General features: G+C 39.4%; 1 protein-coding gene across 2 annotated transcripts in view; it reads right to left on the reverse strand.

Moving 5' to 3' along the window:
• MAN1A2 (mannosidase alpha class 1A member 2) overlaps positions 1-14,008 on the reverse strand; it is a 136,004-nt gene that overhangs the window by 39,137 nt on the left and 82,859 nt on the right. For both annotated transcript variants that reach the window (XM_010396079.3, XM_019283823.3), the window contains exons 6-8: positions 9,003-9,097; positions 7,449-7,572; positions 6,940-7,033 (exon numbers count right to left, since the gene is read on the reverse strand). In XM_010396079.3, coding sequence (XP_010394381.2) covers positions 6,940-7,033; positions 7,449-7,572; positions 9,003-9,097 — 313 coding nt within the window. The remainder of the gene's footprint in view (positions 1-6,939; positions 7,034-7,448; positions 7,573-9,002; positions 9,098-14,008) is intronic.

Raw genomic sequence — 14,008 nt, forward strand, 5'->3', positions numbered from 1 at the left:
AACGCGTCCTGAGCCTCGCCACAGCCAAACTGCAAACAGGAACTTCAGCAGTCACATCCATCAGACAGGGATGGAGAGACCTGGACTTGGCTGGGCTTCAAGAGCTGGGAAGGAGGAATCCCCAGGTCTTGGAGCCTACTGAATGCAGCAGTTTTCTTACCATCTTTAACTGTGTTACATATATTTACAACAAATTAATTTTCACTTTTCCTTTAAATTCTGAAAAGTAAATATAGACAGATGGTGCTATGTATTTGATACAACACCACATCACAAATGAAAATAGATAGGATGTATTGCTCATGGTTTGTCTATTACCTGCAAGAGTTTAAATTAAGCAGTTTGGTTAATTACTTAGCTCAGCCCAAGGGCATTAGCCTAAAACCAGCTGTACGGGCAGGCATAAAAAACCTGGAATACTTGCCCAGCATTTCCACTGATTTAATGACAGTAATTTAAAATCATTTTGGTTTTTTTTTCCATGTTTGAAAATTGCACCGTTTTAAAAGAAGTGTAAATCCAACACAAATAAATTAAATGCAGAGAAGCCTTCTACAAGTAGTATTTTAAAATCAAAAGTGCTTGGTTTAATTTAAGCAGTTATTGTTGAAAATTAAAGACCACCTGAAGAAAATGCAATATGCACATCCAACAAGGTATTTGCTTAGGTTTATTTAAAGGCCAGTCTCCAATACAAGCAACGGGGAAACAGAGGATGTAAGTTCCTCCCATTCAGCCACCTGGGTTGTGCCTCTACCTACTCTGTGCAGGACGCTGCAAGAAAGTGAGAACATCACCAGAAGGTGCTAAGGTAGTGCATGTAACAGGCTAAATACCTGTGTGAATCTTCTTACTGTCTTTAAAGGAAAGCTGTCACTTTGACCTGGAAGACACCATTTAAATTTAGTGCATTTAATACTCATATTACACGTGATCAGGATCACATTGTCAGTGAGTCCTTGTAAAGATGGTGACAGAGTGTCCCCCACCAGGCTTTTAACTTCGGCTACTTGCAAGTCTGATGGAGGGGCTTGTTTTCTGTAAAGAGACATGAATAAAGCACCAGAGAATAGACTGCAGCCTGAATGTTCATCACATCAGCATTTAGTGGTGACAAATTCAGTGTCTGCTGCTACATTCCTAATAGCGGTGCTCCACCCATGCACTGTAAATTCACATGCTAGCTTACTTCACAGCAACTTGTTACTGTGTAATAAACTAAGGTGTAGTAAACACATAAGATTAACACAGAATGACATTTCTGCTTGTTTTCTTGCATATGGAAGCCATATTTGGCCTAAACCCCAACTTTAGTTAAACTGACAACTCTCTTAGTAACCAATCCAGGTAACTCCATACGTAGCCCAGGTGCAGGAAATGAGATTTGAAGTCAAGAGTAATTAGAGTTCCCCTTCAGTAACATTATTATTTGCAAGAGATGTTGGAATCAGATGAAATTCAGTAGTTTATTCTCAGTGTTGGAAAGCAAAAAGGAAGAATGCCCAATTTACAGAAATGTGCAAACATGAGTGGCGTGCCCTGACTTTGCAATACTATACAGATTTGGCATTTCTTTTGTTATTGCTCTTCTAGTTGGTATGCTGATCTAACGTGTTTCCAAATGCAAATTAAATTTTCTCAACATATTTTAATTTTTTAAGAAATCACTTTCCTTCAGTTCAAATCAATTTCCATAATTCTGAAATCCCTGCTTTTAATCAACTTTCTGTTGTATCTGCTTAGGAGGCTTCTCTAGAAAGTACAGTTACTGCTTTTGAAAATAATCTAATTCGAAGTTCTGATGCTCACACCAAACCAACCACTCACCATGTGTAAACAAAAAGCTAACAAAGTCAACTGAAGGTTAATGTGAGAGGTTAGAAAATGCTTCCTGCCAGCTATTTTCCTTTCAGTCTTAGAGAAACTGAAACCCCAAACCAGAATTGTCATAAAGAACTTGTTCCTACTGGACCATCACCTTAGCCCATAAGTAAAAATGGAATCTGTCAACATTCCTGTGGGCATTATAGCTCTGCCTTCTAGGAAATGCCCCAGTGAGCTGACAAATCCTGAGCTGAACCCATTCAAAAGCTGTCATGACCCCTATGCTGTAATAATACCTGCACATTATAAGCTTAAACCCAAATATTTACCCATCATTTTCCTCCTCCTGAGTATAATGAACCCCTTTGCTGCTACACAGCATTAAGTGTCCAGTTGTATTACAAAGCACTTGGATTGGAAAGGATGGGGATTTAGCAATGACCAGTAAGCCATTCACCCAGCAGTTTTTAGGACTGGGGTTTACAGCATTCAAGAGGAAAGAAATGATGGGATGAAGTAGTAGTCCCTGCTCAGTCCTGCCTGCTGTGGCTTCAGACCCTGGCTGCTGCTGCCTCCTGAGGCAGGCAAAAAAAGAAAGGAAGTAATCTGTCACCAGAATCCTTCTGCAAGGGCTATGTCAAGTGCATTAAATGCAAATGAAAATTTTTATTAATTAAATTGTAATTACTTCAAAGACATGGCTATAGATTAATGTCACACCGACATAATGATTTGACTCATGTCTACAACTTGTTAAGAACCTGGAAGCAATGGTCACATCCTTCTTGATGAAATCATTATTACTAATTGACTGGTAAGTTACTTCACTGATTATAACTTTTCAGGGATGTGTAACAGAAACATTGACTGGTTTAAATGAAAAAGCCTGTCTTTCTAAGCTCCAGCAAAAGAACAAGTGAAGAAGATGGTCTGCATGTCTGAGGGCAGTGTCCCCAGCACATCATTCCCAGCAGTGAAACTGCAGAACGTGCTATTTATACTGAGATCAAAAGGCCTGCACTCTGATAAATCAAACCCCAGCAGAAATGACTCACTGGACCCTGCATCCTCACATCAGAAGGATGTCAACAAGGTTGCAGCATATCACATACACCACTCCCCTTCTCCTAACCCAAGAAGAGCACAGACCACATTTTGAGCATACATTTAAACAAGGCAAACCAGACAAGAAAAAGCAACATGGCCAAACATTCATGGAGGCTAAGACAGAAATATTCTGAGGTACAGAAAAACCCCATAACAATTGCTGATCCCCAAAAGGCTTGAAAGACCTTTACAAAAGCTAGCTCATCACCATTTAAGAACCCTGGATATGCAAAGAGGGCTGGGGGGTACATTGAACCAAATGTAAACGTAAAAGTACATTGAACCAAATGTACCTTTGGTTAAACCCCACAAAATTAGGGTGTGCCTAGGCTCCTTGTGCAAACAGCTCTGAGAAGGTATCAATATACCCTATCAAATATCAAGGTAGAAGGTATCAAGAATTTTCCACAAGGTTCTTTTTGCAAGTAGAGATCGATCCAGTTTACAGCCCTATGGGGCCACACCAAAGCCACAGAAACCGATGCTTTTCTTTTCTTCCATGATCCTGCAACAGGAATTTCCTTTAAATATTCAAGTTTACCTATCATCTTGTTAGAACAAAATTAAACCAAACAGCAACACTTCTAGAAGGGTACAATTCTTCTTCTATTCAAATAATGTACATTTTTTCTTTAAAAAAGAAAAAATTAAAAAGCAAAGACAAAATATACCTGCAGAGAAAACTTGACCTAAATGAATTCTTCTACTATATATTTTGTCTAATACTAAGAATCAACTGGTACTAATAGCATTAATTGCTCTGACTGCTAAGTTCACATCACCACTGATGTTTTTATTACTTTGAATAAAGGTACTCACCACTAGAATGGAAGGTACAGAAACAGAAAAAAACCCCACCACTAGAAAGATGCTATATTGCAGCTATATCACATAGTTCTTCAGCAGTGCATTTAGGTATGTATTTATGCCAGTTTATTTTATCTATTTCACACCCCTCATGATTTAGTGGGAATACTGTACAGATTAACAGAAAACCTAACTAGAATTGAACCAAAAAAAGTTTGAGGAGGGAAAAAATTGTTGAAAGCAAGAAAGAAAAGCAACACCAGAAAGGACAGAGTGAAGAGTTACTTGTATCTAGGCTAATAAAGTGTTCTGAAATAATGCTCAGAAACTATCTGCAGAAAGTACTTTGTCCAAGATAAGATGCATCGAACTAAAGGTCACAGCGAAGATGAGAAGGGCAGCCTTCCCAGAAGCTGAAAAAAGAAAAGTTATGCTTTGATACTCTTCCCATTGTCTCAGTCTTTCCAGTACAAAAGTATATAACAAGCCAAATACAATGCTCTTTGAAATTACCTTCTGAGAAGAACATAAAAGCCTTGCCTGCCCTTAATACCAACCATGGGACTCAAGCCAGTAACAGTGTAGGGGACTTCGACACGAGTCCTCTAGTGAATTGGGATGTTGTGTGTGAAGGCATCATCCTCACTCGACTCGCTTACACGTAGCAGAACACAATCTCTGCAAGGCAGAAAGAAATGCCTGCCTAAGCCTCAGCTATTCCATCTCATCTGTCCAGTGTTTCAGACCACGTGCTCCTTTACTGTAACTTCTTAAATTTTTGCAAATAGATTGACTGAAGAGTGATCTACCAGGGATACAACAGAGACATTTTCTCATCATTCCACCCAGGTTTGTGAAAGGAAATAGTGAATTACGGATTCCTGCTATCTAGTCCCCACAAAATCAGTATTAGATTTACAAATGCTTGTTTGTCCTAGTTGTAGCCAGAACAGGGTTCATTTTTTACAGTAGCTGGGAGGGGACATGGCCAGACCCTAATGTTATTCAATACCACCTCAGGTCATTGCCAGGGACAGGGAAAATGACTCTTCTCTCAGGAGAAGGGCATCCTTTCTGGTCATGGAGAAGAAAGTGGTTGGGAAGAACAGGTCTTCTATGTAAATAGTTTCTTTGTCTTATATGTTTTGTTATTAATATTGTTGCTGTTATTGTTCAGTTTCTTATCTCATTGCTGTTTCCAGCAAATTGTTCTTATCTCAACCAGTGATCATTGTTTTTTGTGCTTCCAACAGGAGGCAGGAGGAGGTGGAATGAGCGGCTGTGTGGTTTTAGGGGAACTAAATTGGAGACTACCATCCTAAGCCACAACATTGTTGCACTGGGAAAATCCTAGAAATACTATCAGAACATCTGAATCTGCATTTGGAACGTTATTTGCTCAGAAAAACCCCCCAAATCCCAACCACCAAATTCCAGGAAATAAATTTATGACTCATAAGCAGCACAGAAAAATTAAAAGCTCTATAAATTTGTATTTCTTTTTATCCTCAGAACTTAAGTCTCAGTTTATAATCCTAAACTTGAGTCCCAAATGTATTATCTTGCAAAATTCATTTAATAGTATGTTTGAGCTCCACCAAACTTCTGCAAAGTTAAACTTTTCACTGTATGTTTATTTTTAGTGATGAGAAGTATTTTATTCCCAAGAGATACTAATTCTGTGCATTGTTATTAGAAGAAAGCTGGAGAGGGACTTTTTACAAGGGCTTGTGGTGACAGGACAAGGGGAGATGGATTCAAACTGAAAGAGACTAGGTTAAAATTAGGTATTAGAAAGAAATTCTTTACTGTGGGGCGAGTGAGGAACAGGTTGCCCAGAGAAGTTGTGTATGCCCCATCCCTGAAAGTGTTCAAGGCTGGATTAGAGTCTTTGAGCAGCCTGATCCAGTGGAAGGTGTCCCTGCCCACAGCAGGAGGGTCAGAACTAGATGATCTTTACTGCCCCTTCCAACCCAAGCCATTCCATGATTCTATGAAACAGTCCCTAAAGAATGCTGGTGATATGTCAAATTAGACTACTTTTGATAAAACCAGCACAAGCAGATGGTTAGGAATACAAAAAAAAAATCAATAGAAAAAATTGTTCCAAAGCAACAATATAAAATTGCCTTTTGAATAAATAACACCTGAGTATTTGCATTTGCGTATTTTCTTATTTCTGAATGCATTGTTAAATTTACCAGAAGAATTTGTCCCATCAATCCATTTGCCCATCTCAGATGGGTCATGATTCACTCAAAGATATAAGATGCTTTGGAGAGAATTTTGGCTTTAAAGATGGGATTAGACAAGTATTTCACAATGACTGCAATGACAGCTGTATTCATCTCCCTCACATATCAGATTCAAAGTCAGAAGCAGATTCTCAGTTTGCAAGCCAGAACATGTTCTCCTGGATATTTAGAGCCAGCCACTGAAGTCCCCAAAACCTATCAATGATGTCAAACAGGACAGAAATAGATCATCTTGCTTGTTTTTCCTAAATAGACCTGCATTTATAAAAGAAATAGAAATCTTGAAGAAAAAAATTCTCTTTTATCACCATCACTATCAAAGCACAAAACCACTCGACTTTTTTTGAAAGAACCACTTCAAGAAAGGAATCATGTTTGTGTCTCGCTCTTGATGTTTCATCTCTCCTCTTACATTGTCAGCAACAAAACCTGCTTTTTCTTTTCATTCCAAGGCTTTTTTTTTCACATCGATAAGGAGGTTCATCATGCCATTTCACATGCCAATAAGTAGATGAATTATGTTTGTAGATGTCAGTGCCTAACACAATTTAACCACCACAAACATGCATTAACTTACAGCAATGCGCGTCACCCTACAATAATCCACTTACCAGATGGTTTGCAGAACAAAACCAGGAACAGGATTAAAATGAGGAAATACTTTCAGCCTTATTCTTTATTACTTAAGATTTTATTGACCGATACACGTAATGACAGGCATCAGAAGCTGTTTTCAGGAAGTACCCTAAAATGTGAGCTCTGTGACTTCAGACAGCGACAGGCAAAGATTTGTTTCAGGAGATCTCAAGTTCAAGCAATCCTTCTGTGTTCTATGTTTTCAAGCAATGCTGTTTGTGCCCTACAGAATAAGCTTTCTGATCTGCAACTCAGCAACAAAGTAAGAAGTAGACTTCTAATTAGGAATTAATAAAATAAGAATACTTACGCTGACCCCACCGGCCTGTTCTTGGATTCAAATAATTTGGATAAAGTCCATTAGGACGATCCATTTTTTGAAGTAACTTCCGAATGTGCATGACCTAAATTAAATCAAGAATCAGGTTCACCGCTAACAACGTTCATCTGCCCTGTGCACATAGTTAAATCTAAAATCTTTTTTATTTTCCTTTCATTTTTAGTAGCAAATTTTATTAATCTGAACCACAAGCTCTCTTGAGGGCTTTCTTCAGATTTGCATAGTTTTGGTTTTAAAGGACTGCTTATATAAACATGCTTAAAAATTATGATTTTTAAATGTATTCTGAAACAAATAAGAAAACCTGGGTTGTCATATATTTCTACTTGAAAAAGATATCTATTTGGTAACAGAAATACAAGCAAGAAAAAATTTACCTGCTACCAAGAAGGGAAGTAGAATTCAATACAGAAAGTACTTCCCCTTTAATGCAATTTATGATGAAAAACATGATAAAAATACTCATTTTTGAGACTCACCTTGTTGTAATATACAGGGTCCCCTGTCAAATAGCTGAGGTGGACAAATTCCATGTGCAGAGTACCAAACTCAGCGAGAATGCTACTGCCAGCAGAAGCCCAGCCCCAGTTTCGACCAACACCACTGAATTCCAAAAATATGCATAAAAAAGGGGAGAAAACAACAGAAAATTCAGAATTACTGCGCACAGCACAACTACCACAGCCCATCAGACAAGTAGCAACAACACTTTAACCCACACTTAAGATTACAGGAGTTGTGATTTGATCGATCAATTGGTTCACTGGTTGGTCTTTTGCGAAAAAAGGCGCCATAACCACATCAGCAAGAAGTCCTACGATTAAAAAATATAATACCTTGATGTCACACAAATCTGATGACTTAACACTGGGCTCAGTCTCAGCTGTTCTTTATTCACCATATGCTCCTAAGACAAGAATCAAGAAAACACAAGTTCTGAAGGTCGCAGTGTTCGCTTCCTTGTCCTGTCAATCTTTACGCTGCCGATCTTTAAGGGATCTGTCTTCCCTTTACCTGTGGGGGATGTGCATCCCTATCTTGTGTCTACATAGGAATACAGGATGTTTACTGTTGGCACAACACATGAGTTCCTCAGGCTCACTTAAAGAATCAGCAGAAAGTGCCACATACCTCCTAAGTTTTGCACTCTAAGAGATACCATCTTGCTAAGTCCTAACTCCTAAATTACCTCTGGTTTGTTCTAATTTGGGAGTTTTCATCACCTTTCAGGATTGGGTCTTCTAATTTCTGGAGTTAACTACATATTTCTGAAGATTAATTTTACTTCCTCTCATAAAATATTTCAGTTATGAGTAAGTGTACACACAATCTAGATATACATCCAAAATCAGCTACTGTTTAAGGACATAGTGAAAAATGTAAAGAATGCCTTGCATTAAAAAAGCTCTCTCAAAATCTGAGGGAAATCCCAGCACTGAGCAAGCAATAAATTAGACAAGGCAGTTGTCTTCCATGAGGTAATGCAGACCATCGAAGTTCAGTCTGATCTGAGCATTCATCTAAAGGAACCTCTCCATCTGCACAGACAATAGTTGGCTTCAGCACATCAGACTTGATACCTAAGCTAAAATGTAAAATGAAACAGTATCTTCAGAGTCCCATCATCATCTCAAATGCTGGGAATCTTCTAAAGGTAATATACAGCTCACACAGTACAGAAAACCCAGTAAGTTCAACCACGCCCTGCAAACAATTGTGGTTTTCAATAGATTTTGTAATGACTAAAGAAACAATTATTAAACTCTAAAGCAACACACAGAATAATACGCTCAGCGTGGTCCAATGGCAGGTTGAATGCTTATTGCAGAATCAGAAGTAAAAACAACATGATCAAAATTTATTGCAGTTAATGAGTTAGAATGTGCTGAACTCTATCAAAATTAACATGCCAGGAATGACAATTTGTCTGCATTTTCTACAGTTCCACTACTAAGAAAAAGTGATGTATGCTATTACTAATTTTAAGTTGGAGGGAGGGGGAGGAACACACTTCACAAAAGGAAACTCATTACCTTTTCAGATTCACCATTGCCCATGGTATACCCGTAGGTGTGTTGAAGGCTGGAAGAAGTTTTCCTGCCAGTTGCACTGCTTTGATCTTGAAAACCTAAGATAGTAGGATCAATTGCAAATAGTTACAAAGTCTGATCTATCTCCAAGAATTACAAAGACTGAAATTTCCTTGCTCCACCTACCCCTTTGTATTAAAAAAGCTTTACATAGTAAAAAACATATTAACTTATAATTTTTTGCCACTTGTTCACTTTATAACTTTTGGTTAGATTTGAACATGAAAAGAAAACTTGTCATTTTAATTTCTTTCCTTCTAAGCTCTCCAGCAATAGTTCTTAGATTCCTATTACAGAAGAATATCAGGTCTCCTCCCACCTCCCTCCACCAGTATTAGGAATTTCAAGTGCTTTCTAAAACAGTCTTTAAATCGTACCTTATATTTCTCATTAAAAACCAAGACACAACTCTCCTACCCAAGTATTTTAACTTTTACAAACTTCCAGTCTCTTTTTAATCAGATTACTGCAGACAGAGTTCCCATTCTTTTATGAACACTGTCTAGGCAAAACCAGATGCGCAGTTTCCTCTAGTTTTTCCTTCATCGATAATGCATGAAAAATAATATGAATAACATGAAAAATAATTACAGGGTTAATCTTCCCTCTCTAGTCTGATCCCTCACAGAAATTACTGAGAGGACAAAATCTCTGTCATTTCTAGTGTTATTTCTACTTACTTTTAGAACATAAATCTGGAATAGCCTTATTGAGAGCCCAAAGTCTATTAGACAGACAAGCAATTGGGATAAAGTTCCTTCTAAGCCTACTTAGCTACTAAGCATGTTTTCCAAAGAAGGTGTATTTGGTATATCTCCATGGCATGAATTGGCTTGTACCAGTTAGTTGCTAGCATGCTTTTTAATTAATGCACTCTCAGTATTCACTACATTTCTGGAGAAGTATCTCCTTAATCTGGAGATAAGATTATTCACCAGTTTAACACCATACAAACTAGTTACAAAAAGAGCTACCCCGTCCCAAAATAACTTATGCAACATGGACTTAGTATAGAAACATCCTCTCTTTGGTGACCAGCAATAGGACACGAGGAAATCAAATGAAGATGCATACAGGCAATTTCAGATAGGGAAAATGTTCTTCACTAAGGGCCTGGTCACAGCACCAAGCCTGTCACAGCTCAAGGAACGTGTGGATGATGCTCTTAGTCATATGGTTCAGTTTTAGGTAGTCCTGAGAGAAGCAGGGGGTTGGATTCCACAATCCTTAAAGGTCCTTCTAACTTGAGATATTCTACAATTCTATCGTCAGCTACCTGACCAATACTCTGTAATCAAGAAGAATAAGAACTTTAGGAAGGACTACAGGAGTTGGATTTGTAAAGTCTATGGGAGGAAACTGATGAGATGCTCACTAGAGAAGCAAGCTGAAAAAAAAAGCAATCAAGAACATCCTTATTTTTCATATGAAGGTGGGAAAAAATCAATATCTTAATGTTTGAGGAGATGACTAGTGAGACATGAAATAAACCAGAAGAAAATATTAAAGATGACATCTAATTGTATTTGATGCAGTGGAGTATGGAGAGATGGAGGTGAATCTGAAAGCAATGAGCCAGGATAAAGAACTTTTACAGAAGTTCTCCATATGAATTGTAAGATGGGATATGTCTAAACTGAAAAAGAATATACCTGAGGATATGATTTGATAGAATTGTGAAGTAACAGAGGCAATACGGCTTGAATGATTTTTAGCAAAGAAACCGACAAGAGATGGTCTTTGAGAAAACGTGCAGAAATTTAGCAGTAAAATTCATACAACACTCTGACCTTGAATAAAGGACCAAGTCAGAACAGGGAGGCATAGTATAAGGAAGAGGTATAATACAGGTGAAATCTATGGTAATTGGGAAAAAAGAAAACCTTAAGAGAACTGAAAGCTCAGTCTTGGCCCAGTTGCATAAGAACTACCTCATTTGCATCTATAAATAAGCATCAAAAATTCATGTTGAACTTCTAGAATTTTAAGTAGTAGATGGGTCAAGAGCAGAACTATCTACTGGGAGTCATCTGAAGGGACTCCCTCTACATTGCAGGCAAGCTTTAACACTTAATCAAGAACAGAATGATGACTTCCAGTGAAATCGTAAACAGTTTGGAAAGACATTTGTAACATGAATTTGTTTATCTTCAGCTTTCGTATGTTGCACCCTCTGCTATGCACTATCATATTGTTCATTAAGAAAAGATATTGAAACATTAGGGTGAGAATATTCAATGGAAGAACATCCTTAGAAACATCCTTGCTAAAAGAATATTCTTAATGGCTAACTATTTACATTGCTATCCAGCTTTTAATCAGTTTGAAACGTATGGTACGTGGGGAAGGAGTTTTTAGCTAGAGTGTATGAAGTAAAGGTTGAGCTGATCTAAATGTGCACAAATCCAGGCAAGACAGTTAAAGCAAGGCAATCACTGAGCCATTTCAGCATCAGAGCACCAGCAGGAACTGCTAATTCAGACAACCATGTTCTTAGCAGTACCTGCCCAAACTGGCTGTGATAAAGGCACTTTCCTGTCACCTCCAGTGGGCTGAGGACTCTTGAGTACCACTGATCTAGCATCAGAAGGTACAACATTCCCTCTCTATATCCCTCTCATCCAAAACTGAATGTAAGGAAACAAAAAATTGGTTGAAGGCATGCCTTTACTTTCTATTACTGCCATCTCAGTCCTATCTTGCTGCTACTTCTGCATAAAAAAACGACTGAGTGCTTGGCACAGTGTATACCTATGCAAGCTGGAGTGAGAACTGGGAGACAGCTGCATAGGATTTTATCAGAGCCAAGTGACCACAAGAGTACTCTTGGAGAGAGGGAGGGAAAAGAAAGAAATGTAGCAAGCAGTGGTGAGTGAGGTGCCTTTTACGGGAAACTGCAGAGGTGTCCAGAGAGCTCTGCTGAGCTCGTTAAAGTGCCTTGTTTAGCAAGTTCCAACCTGCCATAAGAACAACAGCAAAAGCCTCAGGCTCTAGCTTATGAATAATGTGCCGGTATCAGACAACATCGTTACTTATCATGTAATATTTTTACTTTAATTTTTTTTTTAAATGGGTTGAACTCATAGATTCTACTTCAGCCCTGGCAGTTCCCTGTTGACAGGCAATGCAGTTCAAAAAATACATAGGCAAGAAGAACAGAAAAGAACAAAAAATGAATGGCTGCCTTAAAAATAGAGCTCGTTAGGAAACCGTAGAAGAATTGGGGTTATTTAGTCCAGACAAAAGATGTTCAAAAGAGGAGAAGATAATGACTTTTCAGTATATAAAAGGCTAACACAAGTAAAAAGAAATAATATTTTTTCCATGGACATGGAGAACAGAAAATAACACCAAAATGGACCAAGGGAAAGTAAATTAGTTATTAGGAAAAACTTGGTGATAAGAATAACTACTAATGCAGCATAACTGTGATTACTGCAAAGTCATCACTACAGCATTTAAAAATGCTCTGTACAATACATACAAAGACTTAGATGATTTGACTTTACCAAGGAACAGAAGAATAACTGAGAATTACTCAGCTGCCTTACCACTCTTCCAGCCATGTTGCTGCATTTTATTTGCATGGCAAGGTTTTGGTAGTGAAGGGCCACAAGGGTGGCTTCTGTGAGAAGCTGCCAGAAATTTCCCCATGCCTGGCTGAGCCAATGCCAGCTGGCTGCAAGACAGACCCACCACTGGTCAAGGCTGAGCCCATGAGTGGTGGTGGTAGAGCCTCTGTGAAAATATGGTTAAGAAAGGGGTAAAAGAAAAACCAACCACAGAACAGCAACTGCAGCCAGAGGAGTGAGAATGTCACAGAATCAACACTGCCGACACCAAGGTCAGTGCACAAGGGAACGGAGGTGCTCCAGCCACCAGAGCTGAGATTCCCCTACAGCCCATGGTGCAGCCCATGGTGAGGCAGGATGTCCCCCTGCAGCCCATGGACGTCCATGGGGGAGCAGAGATCCACCTGCAGCCCGTGGAAGAGCCCCATAGCAGAGCAGGTGAATGCTCAAAGGAAGCTGTGACCCTGTAGGAAGCCCACACCGGAGCAGGGTCCTGGCAGGACCTGTGGCTCTGTGGAGAAAAGCCCATACTGGAGCAGGCTTGCTGGTGGGACTGGTGACCCCATGGGGGACATCCACTGGAGCAGTTTGTGAAGAACTGTGGCTTGTGGGAAGGACTCGTGGGAGAAGTTGGTGAAGGGCAGTCTCCTGTGGGAAGGACCCCACCCTAGAGCAGGGGAGGAGTGTGAGGAGTCCTCCCTCTGAGGAAGGCGGGGCAGAGATAACATGGGATGAACTGACTGCAACCCCCATTCCCTGTCCCCCTGCGCTGCTGTGGGGGAGGAGGTAGAGAAAATTGGGAGTGAAACTCACCCTGTGAAGAAGGGAGAGGTAGGGGAAAGGTGTTTTAAGATTCAATTTTTATTTCTCATTTTCAGTTAATACCCCTAGTCGGGTCTGGTTTGCCCATGACAATACTCAGCAAGTGATCTCTCCCTGTCCTTACCTGGACCCATGAGTCTTTCACTGCATTTTTTTTGTCTCTCCCCTGTCCAGCTGAGGAGGGGAGTGACAGAGCAGCTTTGGGGAGCACCTTGCATCCAGCCAGGGTCAACCCACCACAGTTCCCAAGTAATGAGATGCCTTGTGCACATTCCGTACATGTAAGAGGAAAATGTTTTGCCTCTCAGGTATGGTATTTACTCTGTAGACACACAAAGGACCTTCCATGAATCATGGAGACCATCTATCCCCAAGTTTCTTTGCTAGCACAAAGCTCCAAGTACAGAACTGATCAGAATCTTCTCAAAGACACCGTAACAGCAGTAGCAAACATCCTGCTTTGAAGATGCAAAAGCACTGTTCTAGGTAAACGGGTATTAATCCCAAGGTAGCTGTTTTGTGCACTCTCAAAATACAGACAGACATTCTTCAGAA

Source organism: Corvus cornix, chromosome 1 (assembly GCF_000738735.6).
Source record: "Corvus cornix cornix isolate S_Up_H32 chromosome 1, ASM73873v5, whole genome shotgun sequence".
Taxonomy (NCBI): Eukaryota; Metazoa; Chordata; class Aves; order Passeriformes; family Corvidae; genus Corvus; species Corvus cornix.